Here is a 13,021-nt window from a genome sequence, read left to right on the forward strand (position 1 = left end):
TATTTGAATGAAATGAGAATCAATATTCGTTTTCTACTAACGTGAGCATTATCGAAATGGCTATTAAGATGAGTTTTAAAATTTAGATTAAAATGAGAATCATTTAAATTGATCATCTAGATGAATCTAATTGGTGTATATGGATGATATAGATGATTCTGTCCAAAATAACAAATCAAAAATTTACCATTATCATTATCCAAAAATCATTTAAATTTTAGTTTCTACAATTACTGTAAAATAGATTTTCTCAAAACATTAAATAGTTTTTTTCGCTAAAACTATAGTCACATATTACGCTCAAACTATAAACCATATTTTCACCAAAATCCTTAAATCAAATTTTCATATCGATATGGCAAAAATTATTTTCCTTACCAAAACTGTAATTTATCCGCTAAAACAATAAAATTATATTAAGAATTTTTCTGCAAAAAAATTGTAAAATGATATTTTTACACCAAAATCGAAAAATCATTTTTGGTAGTATCCTTTATCTCACCAAAACTCAAAATCATATTTTTCACCATGCAAAGTCACATGTTTCCCCAGCACCGCATAATAACAATCTCCTTTCCAAAATCATTTTTTTGCGCCAAAAAGGCATTTCCACAAAAACCGTTAAAACAATTTTCCTGCAAAAATACCCAAGTTGCATTTTCTCTTCAGAATCATAAAATAATTTTTTCTAGCAAATGCAAAATCATATTTACTGTTAAAATCATAAAATTAAGGTTTCTCCAAAAATATCGTAAAACTATTTTTTTACCAAAACCATAAAATCATATTTTGTGGAAAACTGCAAAATCATATTTCCTATCAGATCCGTAAAATCACATTTTCTGTAAAAAATCAGAAAATCACATTTTTCGCTAAAGCTGTAATATTAAATTTTCTCCCAATATCTTAAAATCAATTTTAAAAATGTTTAATTAAAATAAAAATGTGTCATTTATTTATTAAAATCATCTTGATGGAATTACAAATGAGAAAACAAACGAAAATCCAATAAGAGATCCATCTACAGTATATGAATCAAATGAATGGACAAAAGGAACTGTCCAAATAACATCAGAATAAATCTTTTTATGAATGGAGATGATGTATGGACAAACAAACAACCCTTTTACTTCTTTTTTTTATGTTCTAAAATGTATTGCGTTATTAGGATATGTTAGCATTGGCAATCTGGATTTCATTGTTTGCTAGTCTATATCACATGCATTTCGAATTTGCAGAAGGCATTCCGAAGTTTCTTGATATTGGTCACATGATCACTGGAGGGGATGAAGCTTGAATAAATAATAACTTCCTCCTTAAATGCTCATCATTTTCTATCATATTTCGGATGAAACTCTAAAATGCACTTAATATTTTGACAAACTTTTTTTTGACCAAACGAGTCTATGAGTTTTAAACCATTGATTAGTGCTATTCCATTTAGAACATTTTGACCAAACATGTCTACGAGTTTATGGGTGTTAGTGGGAATTAGAATTAGAATGATTGTTATAATTCTTAGAATGCAGTGTTATTGGTATATAGATTCTCACATTTTTATTAAAATCAAATGTTATTAGTTTAAGGATTTTATAAATCTATACAAAATCTCTTGTTATTTAAAAAGTTTGAATTTTAATGATTTCATAAATCTACCAAAGTTAGTATTATTGGGGGTTGTATTCTTAACAATTTAACTCATTAAAGAAGATTTTGAGAATACTAATATTTCTTAGATTCTTAAAATCACTATAATAATTTATTTTTATAGATTTTTATACTATACAAAATTATCTACAATTCTTTCCAAATTTAATAAATCTCTCAACTTTTAAAATCAACAAACTCTATATAAATCTAACTCTCACTCTCAAGTGATTAGTTTGAGATAATCAATGATTAGTTCTAGTAAATACTAATTGATGTGTTAATTATGTTTTGGATTGACCTGTTAGGTCAAGATTATACCATAAATAGTATGTTTCATTTGTGTTTTGACCGAGCAATCCCAACAATCTGATAGGATAATCATTTGAAAATGGAATGTTTTACAAAGAAATAGAAGACTTGTTCTAAACTCTTTTAACAAAGATTATTAGTTGGAGTTACTACTATTACAATCAGTCAAATCGTTACCAATCTTGCCTTTATAATTCCATTTATTATGATCGTTATGAATAATAATTATGAAAAAAAAGAGGAAAGAGCTATGAAAATCATTCTAACATATTGAGACTTTACTAGGGGCGGAGCCCCGCGCAAGCGTGGGGATGTTAGAAAAAATCAAATGTGGTAGTAGATAATGTATGTGGAGTGTAGGAGAAGGTTAGAGATGTATAAGAAGGAGAAGTGTTAAGAAGGAGAAGCGGGAAGAGATGTGGTGAAGAAGAGTGGAGATTATTATAATTCTTATAAATGTAAAGGAGGAAGAGTGAATTTTTATATGGGGAAATTTTATTCGAAGACTAATAAAAGTCCTTGGGCGTATATGTTGATTATTCTTGTTTAGTATTGGGATATCTTAACTTGTAATTGAAGTGTAAGTATAACGTGAACCTCTTTCATATATTAAAATGAGAAACTGTTATCCTCCGATGAGGTACATTTGAGTGATTTTTTTAAAGAAAAAACAGGAAATAAAGGAGAAACTGTAAAGTCTTGAAGAAGATATGCATCGTAGTAGAGAAATTAGTAAAGATACGGTAGGAGCATTGGGTTCACGTTTGGGTTGCTTTCAAACTCTCACTCACTTGAGGCGTTGGAGCCACCTTCTTTGACATCAGTTGTTGCCGTGTTGGTGGCAGAAACAGAAGTGGATGCTTCTCCATACTCGACGTCGACAGTTTTGTTTGCATTGATGATGAAACCAGACAGAACTTACAAACACCCGAAATGTTCATATTTCTCTAAACAACCCAAAAAACAGAACCTGCACCAAGAATCAAATGTGTAGCCAAATACTCAAAATATGAACTGTATAACTAAAAATATAATTTATAAACAGAAAAATAATTTAAAAAAAAATGAAAAACCTGAATATTTTCTGTTTTTTCGTGTTTAAGTAGTGTGTAACTCAAGTTTTCTGTTTTTGTCAGGTTTTTAGGTTTAAACCTGAACCAATCCAAATTATCAGTAATATGATTCCCTTTTAGGACTCATCAAAAATAGAAAACCGACGCGGACCAATGCTGAAAAGCTTAATATGTAAACACAGTTCTGTCTCTGAATGAGACTCCACACATTCTTGATTTAACCATCGTGCAAACAAACATACCTCAGAGGATTTGCCAAGAATCTTTGGCTAATTGTCAAGAAGCTACTTTCATGATTGGACATGAACCAGGCAAATGAAGAAACACTATACCAAGAAAGGGAGAAACATAAGAACACAAACATGCACATAGTTGATACTTCCATGATTAGACTTGTTTTAGAAACTGATATCTTGCAAGGAGGTTGTACCTTCCGGTAAATATATGTTTTCTGAGACCCAAAATTGTTGACTTGCGGCTACCAACACGCTCCTTTAAACTCCTCCAACACATTTCTTAACTTGAAAGCTTCTTCAAAGTAGTTGTCCTGCACAGAGAGACTAACCATGAGGGATACTATACTCAAATCTACTGTTATGAGAATGAAGAAGAGTTACTTGATTCATATCTATAGTCTGCAACGTTTCACCACGTGTAAGTATGATAGTATGGTTTTGCTTCTCAGGCTTTCCTTACCAATTTCAGCTGGTGGACCAGGAAGCTTGATACGATAGATTTCCTGATGATGAAAAAATATTCACGTCAAGAAGAGTAACATATATACAAACCTATAACCAGCATGCAAGTTTATATCTTTGTGTTATTGTTTATAACATACTTTAAATAAAACTTGCCACCTCCTTTGAGAAAAAAGTAGAAGACTTTGAGAGATTTAGCATCTGCTGTCTCTTCCCTCTCGTCTACATAAGCAACCTGTAGTGATGGATATCTAGAAAAACATTGACATAGTTAGAGAACATAGATCAAATGATAACTTTCATTGAAATGTATCAAAATTTATCATACTTCAGTATAGCTGCAGAATATTTGTGTAGCAACTCCTGTTGTGGATATCACCAGACTTTTTCTGGTTTCCATAGACCTGACAAGAAAAAACATAAGTGAACTTGAGTTCTGCTTGGGCTTTAGCACTTTCCAGGAAAGCCTTCTGATGCTTATCATTGGATACCATGGCCTGGTGTACATTGAACTTAGCTGCAAGAAGTTACAAAAAAATAGTAAGTTCAAGAATCTCATGTTTTACTTCTAAATTAGTAAACCACAAACAGTTTTCCCCTGCAACTTCCAGGTAACACTGAAGCTCCAGAGCCTGTCTAAACACTTTTAAAACTTTCTTGAATCCAGGAAATATTACCTGCTCGTCAGAATTGGAAACAGACTTGTTTAGCCCTCCTATTGAAACAACTTCATTCTTTTTTATCCCTTCTTTGGTATCGATAAAGGGAAAAGCTTGACCAATAGGGCCTTCTCAGCTGGAACCAGAAGGTATAATATGATAAGCTAACACAGCATTAATTTTTTTGGTTCAACCGAAACACCTAATGAGTTCGTACCTGGCTGTAAATTCTGAGATGGCTTGAAGTTTTATAATAAAACTTCGTTGCTGGCGTGGAGTTGAGGTATAGGTTACCTGCGGAATGAAGAGTGTTTCGTAGATCATATATTAGACCAAGATTTATCTGGAAAAAAATATATAAATGAAGAAATCGTAGTAAATATAATGTCTAAGTTTAAAATTAACAAACCTTCAAATATTTTAGGATTAACAATGGTGACCATCATGATAGACTGTGTCCTAGCACATGAGTTGATATATCTTCTACGCTTGATAAAGTGACAAACTGAAAGCGGTTCTGAACATCCGTCGTACTCTCAATCCGCTCATATAGATTTGAGATGAAGGAAACGGAGGCGTCGACATGGATACTGGATGGATTCAGTGTGGTAACAATTATGACAGAATTAAAACAAATACAATGAACCATAGGGAAGGCCAAGAGATACGATTGGGGAGGCAAAGAGATGAGAGTATGAAAAGCAGAGACGGCGAGGTTCAGTTCTGGATGGAGGATAACATAGAAGCCCTAATCTAGTGAAGCACAAAACTCAGAGTTTCACTAATTTATCAAACCAAACCTAAACTCAGAAATCAGACCAAACTCATAATCCAGTCGACCAAAATAAACCGAACATTAGCGGGTCCCACATGCATTTATAAAAATCTGACGTGTATACCCTGAAAAGAGAGAAAAGTGAGGCACTATATATATAATTTTATCAGTCAACTTTGGTCGTTATCAAAATCAATAGAGATATTATTGCCACAAATCTCTCCCTATCATTACTATGTCCATTATACCGAATGAATTTGTACACCTTAGGTTCTAATTTAAACAAACACCAAGTCCAGACACAACAGGAAAAAAAGTAGCTAGAGAGATTCAGCCATGGCCTCCAAATGCATAGGTGACTGTCTAGACATCAAAAGCGATGCGGGATGTGTCCATCAGGGAACAACCTATGCCAACCTTCACAAGTGGCCGGTGGCTGAGGTGGATTTCGTACGGTCACTCAGTAGCGGCTGTAGCAACCGTTCTACCTCAGTGGTGGATAGCATCTCTTATAGGCAAATGTACCTTAGGAGCTATACCTTCTCAAGAGAAGAGGACAATGAAGATTTAAGAGGAGATCTAGATAGCCATCATGATTCACATAAGAAACGAACATGGTTGTTTTGGAGGAGAAAGGAAGAAGGCGGTAAAAATCAATATGAGGGAGAGTAAAATGCTTCCCCATAGGGCATCTGTAGGCAGACTCGTTAAGAAGTGTTTGTCTTGTGCTTGCTCGACTAAGTTTGATATATTGAAGAAAAAAGTTTATCAACAGAGACAACAGTAGTTGTTAAGTTTTTCAGAATTTTAGTAGCTATTCTTTGTTCGCTGGCATTTATAAATAAGGTTTTTAACCCAAATGTTTTCAATGATGATTTTTACTTTTAAGTAGTTGTGAAAGGTTTTGGTATTCGTCTCTTATAGAAGCTTGTCAAGTTGTATATTGTAAATGAAAGATATTGTTTTAAAAAAATTGTTTTTACAATAGTAGCCATTAAAACCACTAACCAAGTTCTTCAACTAGTGTTTCAAAAAAAAACTTCTTCAACACATTTTACCAATATACCAAATATCATTTTAAAGTTTTGAAGTCCAAAAATTGTATAACAATAATAAGGAGTAAAAGATAAAACTAGCGATCTATAATTAAAACAAGATTTTAATTATGTTGGGAAATAATGTTTTTTGTTTTAATGTAAGTTTATGAACAAGTATACTTTTCCAACGCCGATCAATAGTTGCTTCTTTGTTATCTACTGGTTTCCTTTAGGCTCTGATCGTTTGGAACGACTCCTTCTGCTTGTTATAAGGTTTCACGTTACTTAATATATATGGAAAAAACATATATATTTGACAAAACATTAACGTGGGCTCTGTGCTTCTTATTAAGCACTAATATTGACTTGAGCTTTTACTGTCTTTGGGCATATAGACCTATAAAAACTTTACGTTTTTTTACCTTCTATAAGGTATTTAACTACGTGATGGTACTACATTACAAACATAGTGGGAAAAAGGTCTGACAACATGGTTAACTTAGAGAATAAATACAACAGAATTACGCTGAGAAGTGATCTAACTCAATATAAAACGATTTAGAAGAAACCTTGACATACGTAATCTGATATTTTATAATATCCACATATGCATATAGAGATGAATCGGTGAAATTCATGCAAGATTTTGATCAGAAGAGTTAACAGATTTCGTAATGCGCGCAAGAGGGATAGGAGGAGTGCTTTTCCCTAATGAATAAACTTCAGAAAATAGAGTTGAAAAAGTATACACATTAAGTTGAGAAAACCTCTCAATTTTTTCCTCTGACTTGGTGATTTTTAATATAAAAATAGATGTATATAGTTATAAAATAGATGTGTGCATATATATATCAAACATCCTAAACCTAAACCCAATGTTAACAAAAAAGGATAACTGTTCACACAAGAAGTTTGAAGTACCCACCAAAAAGCTTTAATGGCCACCAAACGCATAGACAATTGTGTAAGCATCGAAAGCGACGTCCTCTCCGTCCAGAAGATGACGAGTTACACCAACCTCCACAAGTGGCCGATGGCAGAGGTGGAGTTTGTCAAGTCAATCAGCCACGGCAATAGCCAGCATCGTACCATGGTGATGAACAACATATCTTGCAGGCAAATGTACCTCAGAAGCTACACTTTCACTAGAAATGAAAATGAGGACGAAGGTGGCTGTAAGACCGGTGACCAGTGGAACAGAGGAGAGAAAAAGAGGTCTGCAGAGGCAACTAAGAAAGGTATGAGGAAAAATAGCAAAGCAACGCCGTGTACGCCATTTGTTTTGAGGCTCTTATGGAAGTGTTTTTCTTGTACTTCCTCTACTAAAGTCAATATTGATCCGTGAAGCAAAATCCTCATTTGAGATCTATGAGAAATAATAAAACAAAATAAATTTTGCTGGTTTGTAATTGATGGGGCTTGTTTAGCAGCGTAAGTTTGAAACAGTGGTTCAAGTGGCCGTGGTGAAGAAAGAAATAATTTAATGAAACCGGAACAGTACTGCTCCTGGAAAATAAAACCTTAAAATGATTTAAGAAGAAGTAAAACAAAATCAAACCCAAACAAGAACATGCAGAACTAATAAGCTCAAAAACACTTCTAAACATATAGTACAACTGAAGCAACAAGAGTGTTGAAACATACTTAGAAACAAAGAAGAAACAGATATCAGACAACTTCAAAAGAGAATACAAACTCAAAGAGGAGGGGAAGAGAGAATAAAAGAGGAAACATTTCAAACTATTTGTATCATTAGTTCATTACTGATGAAAAATCCGCAGAAGAAACAGCTCGAGCAGACAAAACACCTGATGCTTCTTCTCCTCATTACATGTTTCCTGTTTACAATATATCAGATCTTTTCTCATTTATGGGCATTATCATCAACTGCCTCACCAATCTCATCATCTTCCTTCGGATTTCACAAGTTGAGAGAACACTTTACTCATGGAAACACCAGAGAGATCATCAATGCTCGATTCCTCAAACCGTCCGTTGGTTCCAGGAACGTTAACGCTCGAGTCCCCCTGACTGAAATTGTTGATCTGCGGAGGCAACTCTCCAATCATATTCGTGCTGTTATCTTCCGGCTCACCGTCTATGACCGCTTCTTGCAGCTGCAGAGCGTACTCAAGATTCCACAGCACGTCTCCCATAGACGGCCTATCCACTCCATAATCAGCCAAACATTTCTCCCCCGTCTCAGCAAACTTCCTCAACGAATCTGGTCTGATGCTTCCGCGGAGCGACTGGTCAATGATCTGATCCAACTGCCCTTTCTTCTGCCACTTCATCGCCCACTCCGCGAGATTCACCATCTCTCTCGGAAGCGTCGGGTCTATAACAGGTCTAGCGCAAAGAACCTCGAATAGAACGACACCAAAGGAGTAAACATCTGATTTCTCAGTGAGCTGCTGCCTTCTGAAGTACTCCGGGTCTAGATACCCGAAACTACCTTTCACAGCGGTACTCACATGAGTCTGATCAAGCTCAGGTCCCGTCTTCGACAGTCCGAAATCCGCAACCTTAGCCATGAAGTTCTCGTCAAGCAATATGTTAGCGGACTTCACGTCTCTGTGAATGACAGGTTTCGAGTCACCGGTGTGAAGGTAATGCAACCCTCTCGCCGCGCCAATGCAGATCTCGAGCCGTTGCTTCCAAGTCAAGCTCGGGAGACCCGACCCGTAGAGATGACTCTTGACCGTTCCATTCTCCATATACTCGTACACCAATATCATCTCGCTGTTCTCGTCGCAGTAACCGATCAGAGACACCAAATGCCGGTGACGAAACTGCGACAACATCTCGATCTCCGTCCTGAACTCCGCCAGCCCTTGCTGAGACTTCGGGTTTCCTCTTTTCACAGCAACTCTCGTGCCGTCGTTAAGCTCTCCTTTGTAGACTTTACCGAAACCCCCCACGCCGATGTTTCGACTCTCGTCGAAGTTGTTCGTAGCTTCTTTGACCGTTACAAAGGGGATACGGTAGTTGGCATTGGTCGTTATGCTCGTCAGCGTGGTTCCATACGAGACTTTGCTCCCAACCGACATCGAAAACGGCATCCACGTCTTCGAATGACCGTCCTCCCCGCCTCTGCGGCCTCTCCGCTTCTTACCGATCACAAAACAACCTCCCAGCAGGAGTAACGCGAGCAGCGCGCCACCGACGGCCGCGCCGACAATCAATCCCAAACTCTTATGACCAGCACTCGAACCGCTACCGCCGGGAACAAACGTCCCGGCGCTTAGCTGGCCTCGAGAGTTATTCATCTTCATGATCTCCAAACCGTTCACAATACCGTTGGGAAAATCGGCGTGGACGTTCGACGGACCAATGCTGACGCGGATTTTAGCACTCCCTTTCGGCGAGGGAGTGACGAAGTCCATGCTGTAGGCACCGGCCAGCGTGTTCACGTAAGTGCTGAGATCGACATCCATAGCGGCGAGCATGGAGTCGACGTAGAGATTGAAATACAGCTGGTTGAGAGATACGCTGACGATGTCGCAGAAATGGAAGCGTAGATAGTACTGAAAGCCAGGATCGACGTCGAACTCCCACGTGACGTTGAAGTTGCTGGTCGGGTCGCCTGAAGAGTTGCTCATCTCGGTGCAAGTACCGTACACGGTGCTCGGCGCGGTTTCCTCGGTGGCATAGCCCGGAACGAATTTAACCGAGGGGATCTTGGACACGGTGTTGGCTAGATTCTTCGAGAGAAGGAAACTCGAATCGGGCTGCCAGGTTCTGGTGAGAGTGTCGTTGTTTGGCGTGACAAGCGAACCGCCCATGTTCAGTCTGTGAACGGTCTCGAAAGCCTGCGTTGACAGGCTCTCCTGAAACGTCCCCGACCCGCCTACGAGCTTGGGAGGAGGGGAAGAAGCGATCAGGGAGTCGGGGACGGAGACGACCTCGATAGCGTTCACAAACGCCAACGAACCAGCGGAGGGAGTGAACGTGAGGAGGAGATCGTCGGTGTCTACATTGAGAGAGTACTCTTTCACGACTCTGGAACCGTTGACTGTGAAATCGCTCAAGAAGACGTGGGCCTGCGACGAGACCGCGAACTTGGCTGAGCCCATTTGGTAGGTTTGGTAGGTGAACGGGTTGAAATGGAGACGGACCCAGTGACGGCCACGAGCTGCGATGGGGAATTTGTAGCTAGCGACTCCGGTGAAGACTCTCGCCGTCTGGTAAACGTCGGAGGAGGAGCTGCTTTGAGTAGCGAGGATCTCGGATTTGGGAGAGGAGGTGAGGAAGTTGGAGGCGAGCTTATCGGAGATGAAGACTCGATCCGTTAGGGTCGAATTGGCCGGCGAGCCGCAGTTGATCAAGTAATTGTCTTGAGGTGTGAATCCATGGCAGATGCAAATCAAGCACGTAATTGTTGAAAGGAAGATGAAAGTTCCGAACTTTCCAACACCCATCTTTGAAGAAAACTGGTAACAGATCGGGTGAAATATTCAATCAGATAGATTTTCATATGAACTAGAAACAATAGCACAAAAAATGGCAACTTTCTAAGATCAAAGCATAAATTAAGACAGAACACGATAGAAACTACCTTTTTTTTTAAGACAAGGGATTGAGGAGAGATAACGGTCCCATGAAAGGGCTAGAGTTGAGAATCAGAGCTTAATCAATAGATCAAGAAACCGAAAACTCAGATTTTGAGTTTTCTTTTTTTTTTTTAAATAAACTAATATGAGAAACTGTGTACTCGAGGAAAGAGAGTAGTATCCAGCGAAGAACAGACTGGTAACAGGAGTGGTTTGATTCTTTATGAACTCTGCAAAAAAAATGAACTCATTTTTAGGTGGCTGTATTTTTATTTCTTTATTAATGGCTGAGAAAGAAGAGAAAAAATATGGAATTTCAAGAAAATGATTAGAAACGTAAAATATTCGTTCGCAATTAATATGTCTATGGAAAAAGCTGTTTTTGTTGGTCATCGGATAATTGTTTTAAATATGTAAAATATGTTAAAATACACAGTCCAGGTTTTTTTTTAATATACTGATTTTCAAAGTGTTACGAATTTGTGTGTTTTCATTTTTGTTTTCAGGTGTTTACTGGTGGTGGTTTGCAACAACAAAGTCAACTTTTTATTGGGATTTTTGTACTTTTTGAAATGTCATTTTAAAATTGGGTCGACACTACTATTTTCTTTTCACACCTTCCGACAATATTCATGAAAGCGCTTATCGGGTTGTGTTTACTTTTTTTTTTTTTTTTTTGAAACTAAGTTGTGTTTACTTTTGCATGGTAAATTAAATTCTCATGGATATATATGTATATCGTGAAGTAACTTAATTTTTTTTCTCATACGAAATATTTATCTGGAAACAATAAGAGCAAATAGAATGGGTAGTTTGATTTATAAATAATATTTTAGGATATTTGGTTATTTAGAAATTAAATGTAATTAATATTTGTAGAAATATAATTTGTATTTTAAAATTTTAGATATCCATTCGGTTCTCGGTTCGATTTCAGTTTTTTATTCTAAAATATAAAACCCGTCGATGCATATAGATTACATATAAAATGTGTCCAATTTTCTTTTTGTTTTTCCGGTTTCGTATAGTTTAGTTTCTCGGTTTCTTATAAACTGTGCTAAGACATATACACTACATTATATAAAAGTTTTACATAAAAATAGTTAATTCTAAAATAAATCTGTGCATTGAAAACGCATGTTAAAATTTAGTATTTTATTAAAACATAAACATTAGAAAATATTAAAAAATCCTACGATGGCGATTTCAAAGGTGATTTAGGGTTCGACGGTGGTTCCGATGAGTTTGTGCGATTGGGATCCGGGGATTGACGAGGTGATCACGGTGGATTATCAACAGTCCGATGAAGGTGAGGAGGCAAGGAAAGAGCGGGCATATTACAATCGGTTCTGTTTGGGTTCATTTGAGTTTATTTGCTCGATTGGATTTGGGTCTCGAATCGGAGATGATTTGGATGGAGGGGCGAATCGGCAGAGGGTTAATGGGGCTACTATGGCGGATCTTAACAGGATTGAGGGAATCCGAAGGGAGGCAATCATCAAGTATTTCGATCTAATAGATTTGGGGAGTTATTGGCTAGTGATACTCAACGCGATTTGGCAGATACAACTGGGATCTCAAGGTATTAACACTGAGATTGTTTATTTCAGAAAGACACAAAGGATGTTGATTTATTTTGGAAAGTTGGTGATACGGAGGATTCGAGGAAAATATTTTGGAGATGAAATGCGATTTTCGAAAATCATTTGTCATAGAGATGATATCGAATGGGAATCTGTGGGGAGTAATGGAATGGAGATATGGGTTTACTATAAAATCTCTACTGCGATGGAAATGTTTTTCAGCAGGCTAAACATATTTTCTCATTCAATGTTTTCTTATAGCAAAGGGCTAATAGTAAACTGGTTCTTAATGGCACAGGGGAAACTAACGGGGGCAATGGGGGACTCCAGGAACGGTGAGGGAACCCGAAAGAGGCTCAAAATTACGGTGGCGCATTTTGACAACTCGGACCTGATCAGGTCGTGTTCGAGGATTCTGGTCGGAAGGTGTATGAACCCACCGGCTCAGGAGATGCCGGCTTTGCTTTCTAACCTCCCGAAGATATGGAAGTTGGAGGATCGGGTGATAGGGAAGGACTTGGGGCTCGGAAAGTTTCAGTTCGAGTTCGAGAGGGAAGAAGATATGGAAGGAGTTCTACGGCATCAGCCGTACCACTTCGACTACTGGATGATTGCAGTGGCGAAGTGGCAACCGAAGAGGTCAATTACCTATCCGTCGGAGATACCATTTTGGGTTCGGGTGTT

At 37.6% G+C, this 13,021-nt stretch overlaps 3 protein-coding genes and 1 long non-coding RNA gene across 5 annotated transcripts; 2 read left to right on the forward strand and 2 right to left on the reverse strand.

The window, feature by feature from the left end:
- Positions 1-2,451: 2,451 nt before the first annotated feature.
- On the reverse strand, positions 2,452-5,189 carry LOC130495975 (uncharacterized). Of its 2 annotated transcripts, XR_008935014.1 has the most exons (10): positions 4,799-5,189; positions 4,607-4,683; positions 4,408-4,525; positions 4,222-4,247; positions 4,059-4,134; positions 3,871-3,981; positions 3,650-3,771; positions 3,463-3,579; positions 3,275-3,358; positions 2,452-2,929 (listed from the first exon to the last, which is right to left on the reverse strand). It is a non-coding gene; the product is annotated as an uncharacterized LOC130495975 (long non-coding RNA). The 2 variants fall into 2 exon arrangements; XR_008935013.1 differs by having other exon boundaries at positions 4,059-4,247; positions 4,799-5,187.
- Positions 5,190-5,373: 184 nt separating this feature from the next.
- LOC108808515 (uncharacterized) lies at positions 5,374-5,942 on the forward strand. Its single transcript, XM_056988735.1, has one exon. It carries the CDS (start codon positions 5,501-5,503, stop codon positions 5,834-5,836), a length of 336 nt encoding a protein of 111 aa, XP_056844715.1. The 5' UTR covers positions 5,374-5,500; the 3' UTR covers positions 5,837-5,942.
- A 1,196-nt stretch (positions 5,943-7,138) lies between these two features.
- LOC108810755 (uncharacterized) lies at positions 7,139-7,546 on the forward strand. Its single transcript, XM_018582844.2, has one exon. The coding sequence runs from the start codon at positions 7,139-7,141 to the stop codon at positions 7,544-7,546; it is 408 nt and encodes a 135-aa protein (XP_018438346.1).
- Positions 7,547-7,755: 209 nt separating this feature from the next.
- Positions 7,756-11,058, reverse strand: LOC108812667 (receptor-like protein kinase HERK 1). Its single transcript, XM_018584992.2, has 2 exons — positions 10,760-11,058; positions 7,756-10,634 (listed from the first exon to the last, which is right to left on the reverse strand). Exon 2 carries the CDS (start codon positions 10,620-10,622, stop codon positions 8,106-8,108), a length of 2,517 nt encoding a protein of 838 aa, XP_018440494.1. The 5' UTR covers positions 10,623-10,634; positions 10,760-11,058; the 3' UTR covers positions 7,756-8,105.
- Between the last annotated feature and the right edge of the window lie 1,963 nt (positions 11,059-13,021).

The sequence above is a fragment of the Raphanus sativus genome, chromosome 6 (genome assembly GCF_000801105.2).
Source record: "Raphanus sativus cultivar WK10039 chromosome 6, ASM80110v3, whole genome shotgun sequence".
Classification (NCBI taxonomy): Eukaryota; Viridiplantae; Streptophyta; class Magnoliopsida; order Brassicales; family Brassicaceae; genus Raphanus; species Raphanus sativus.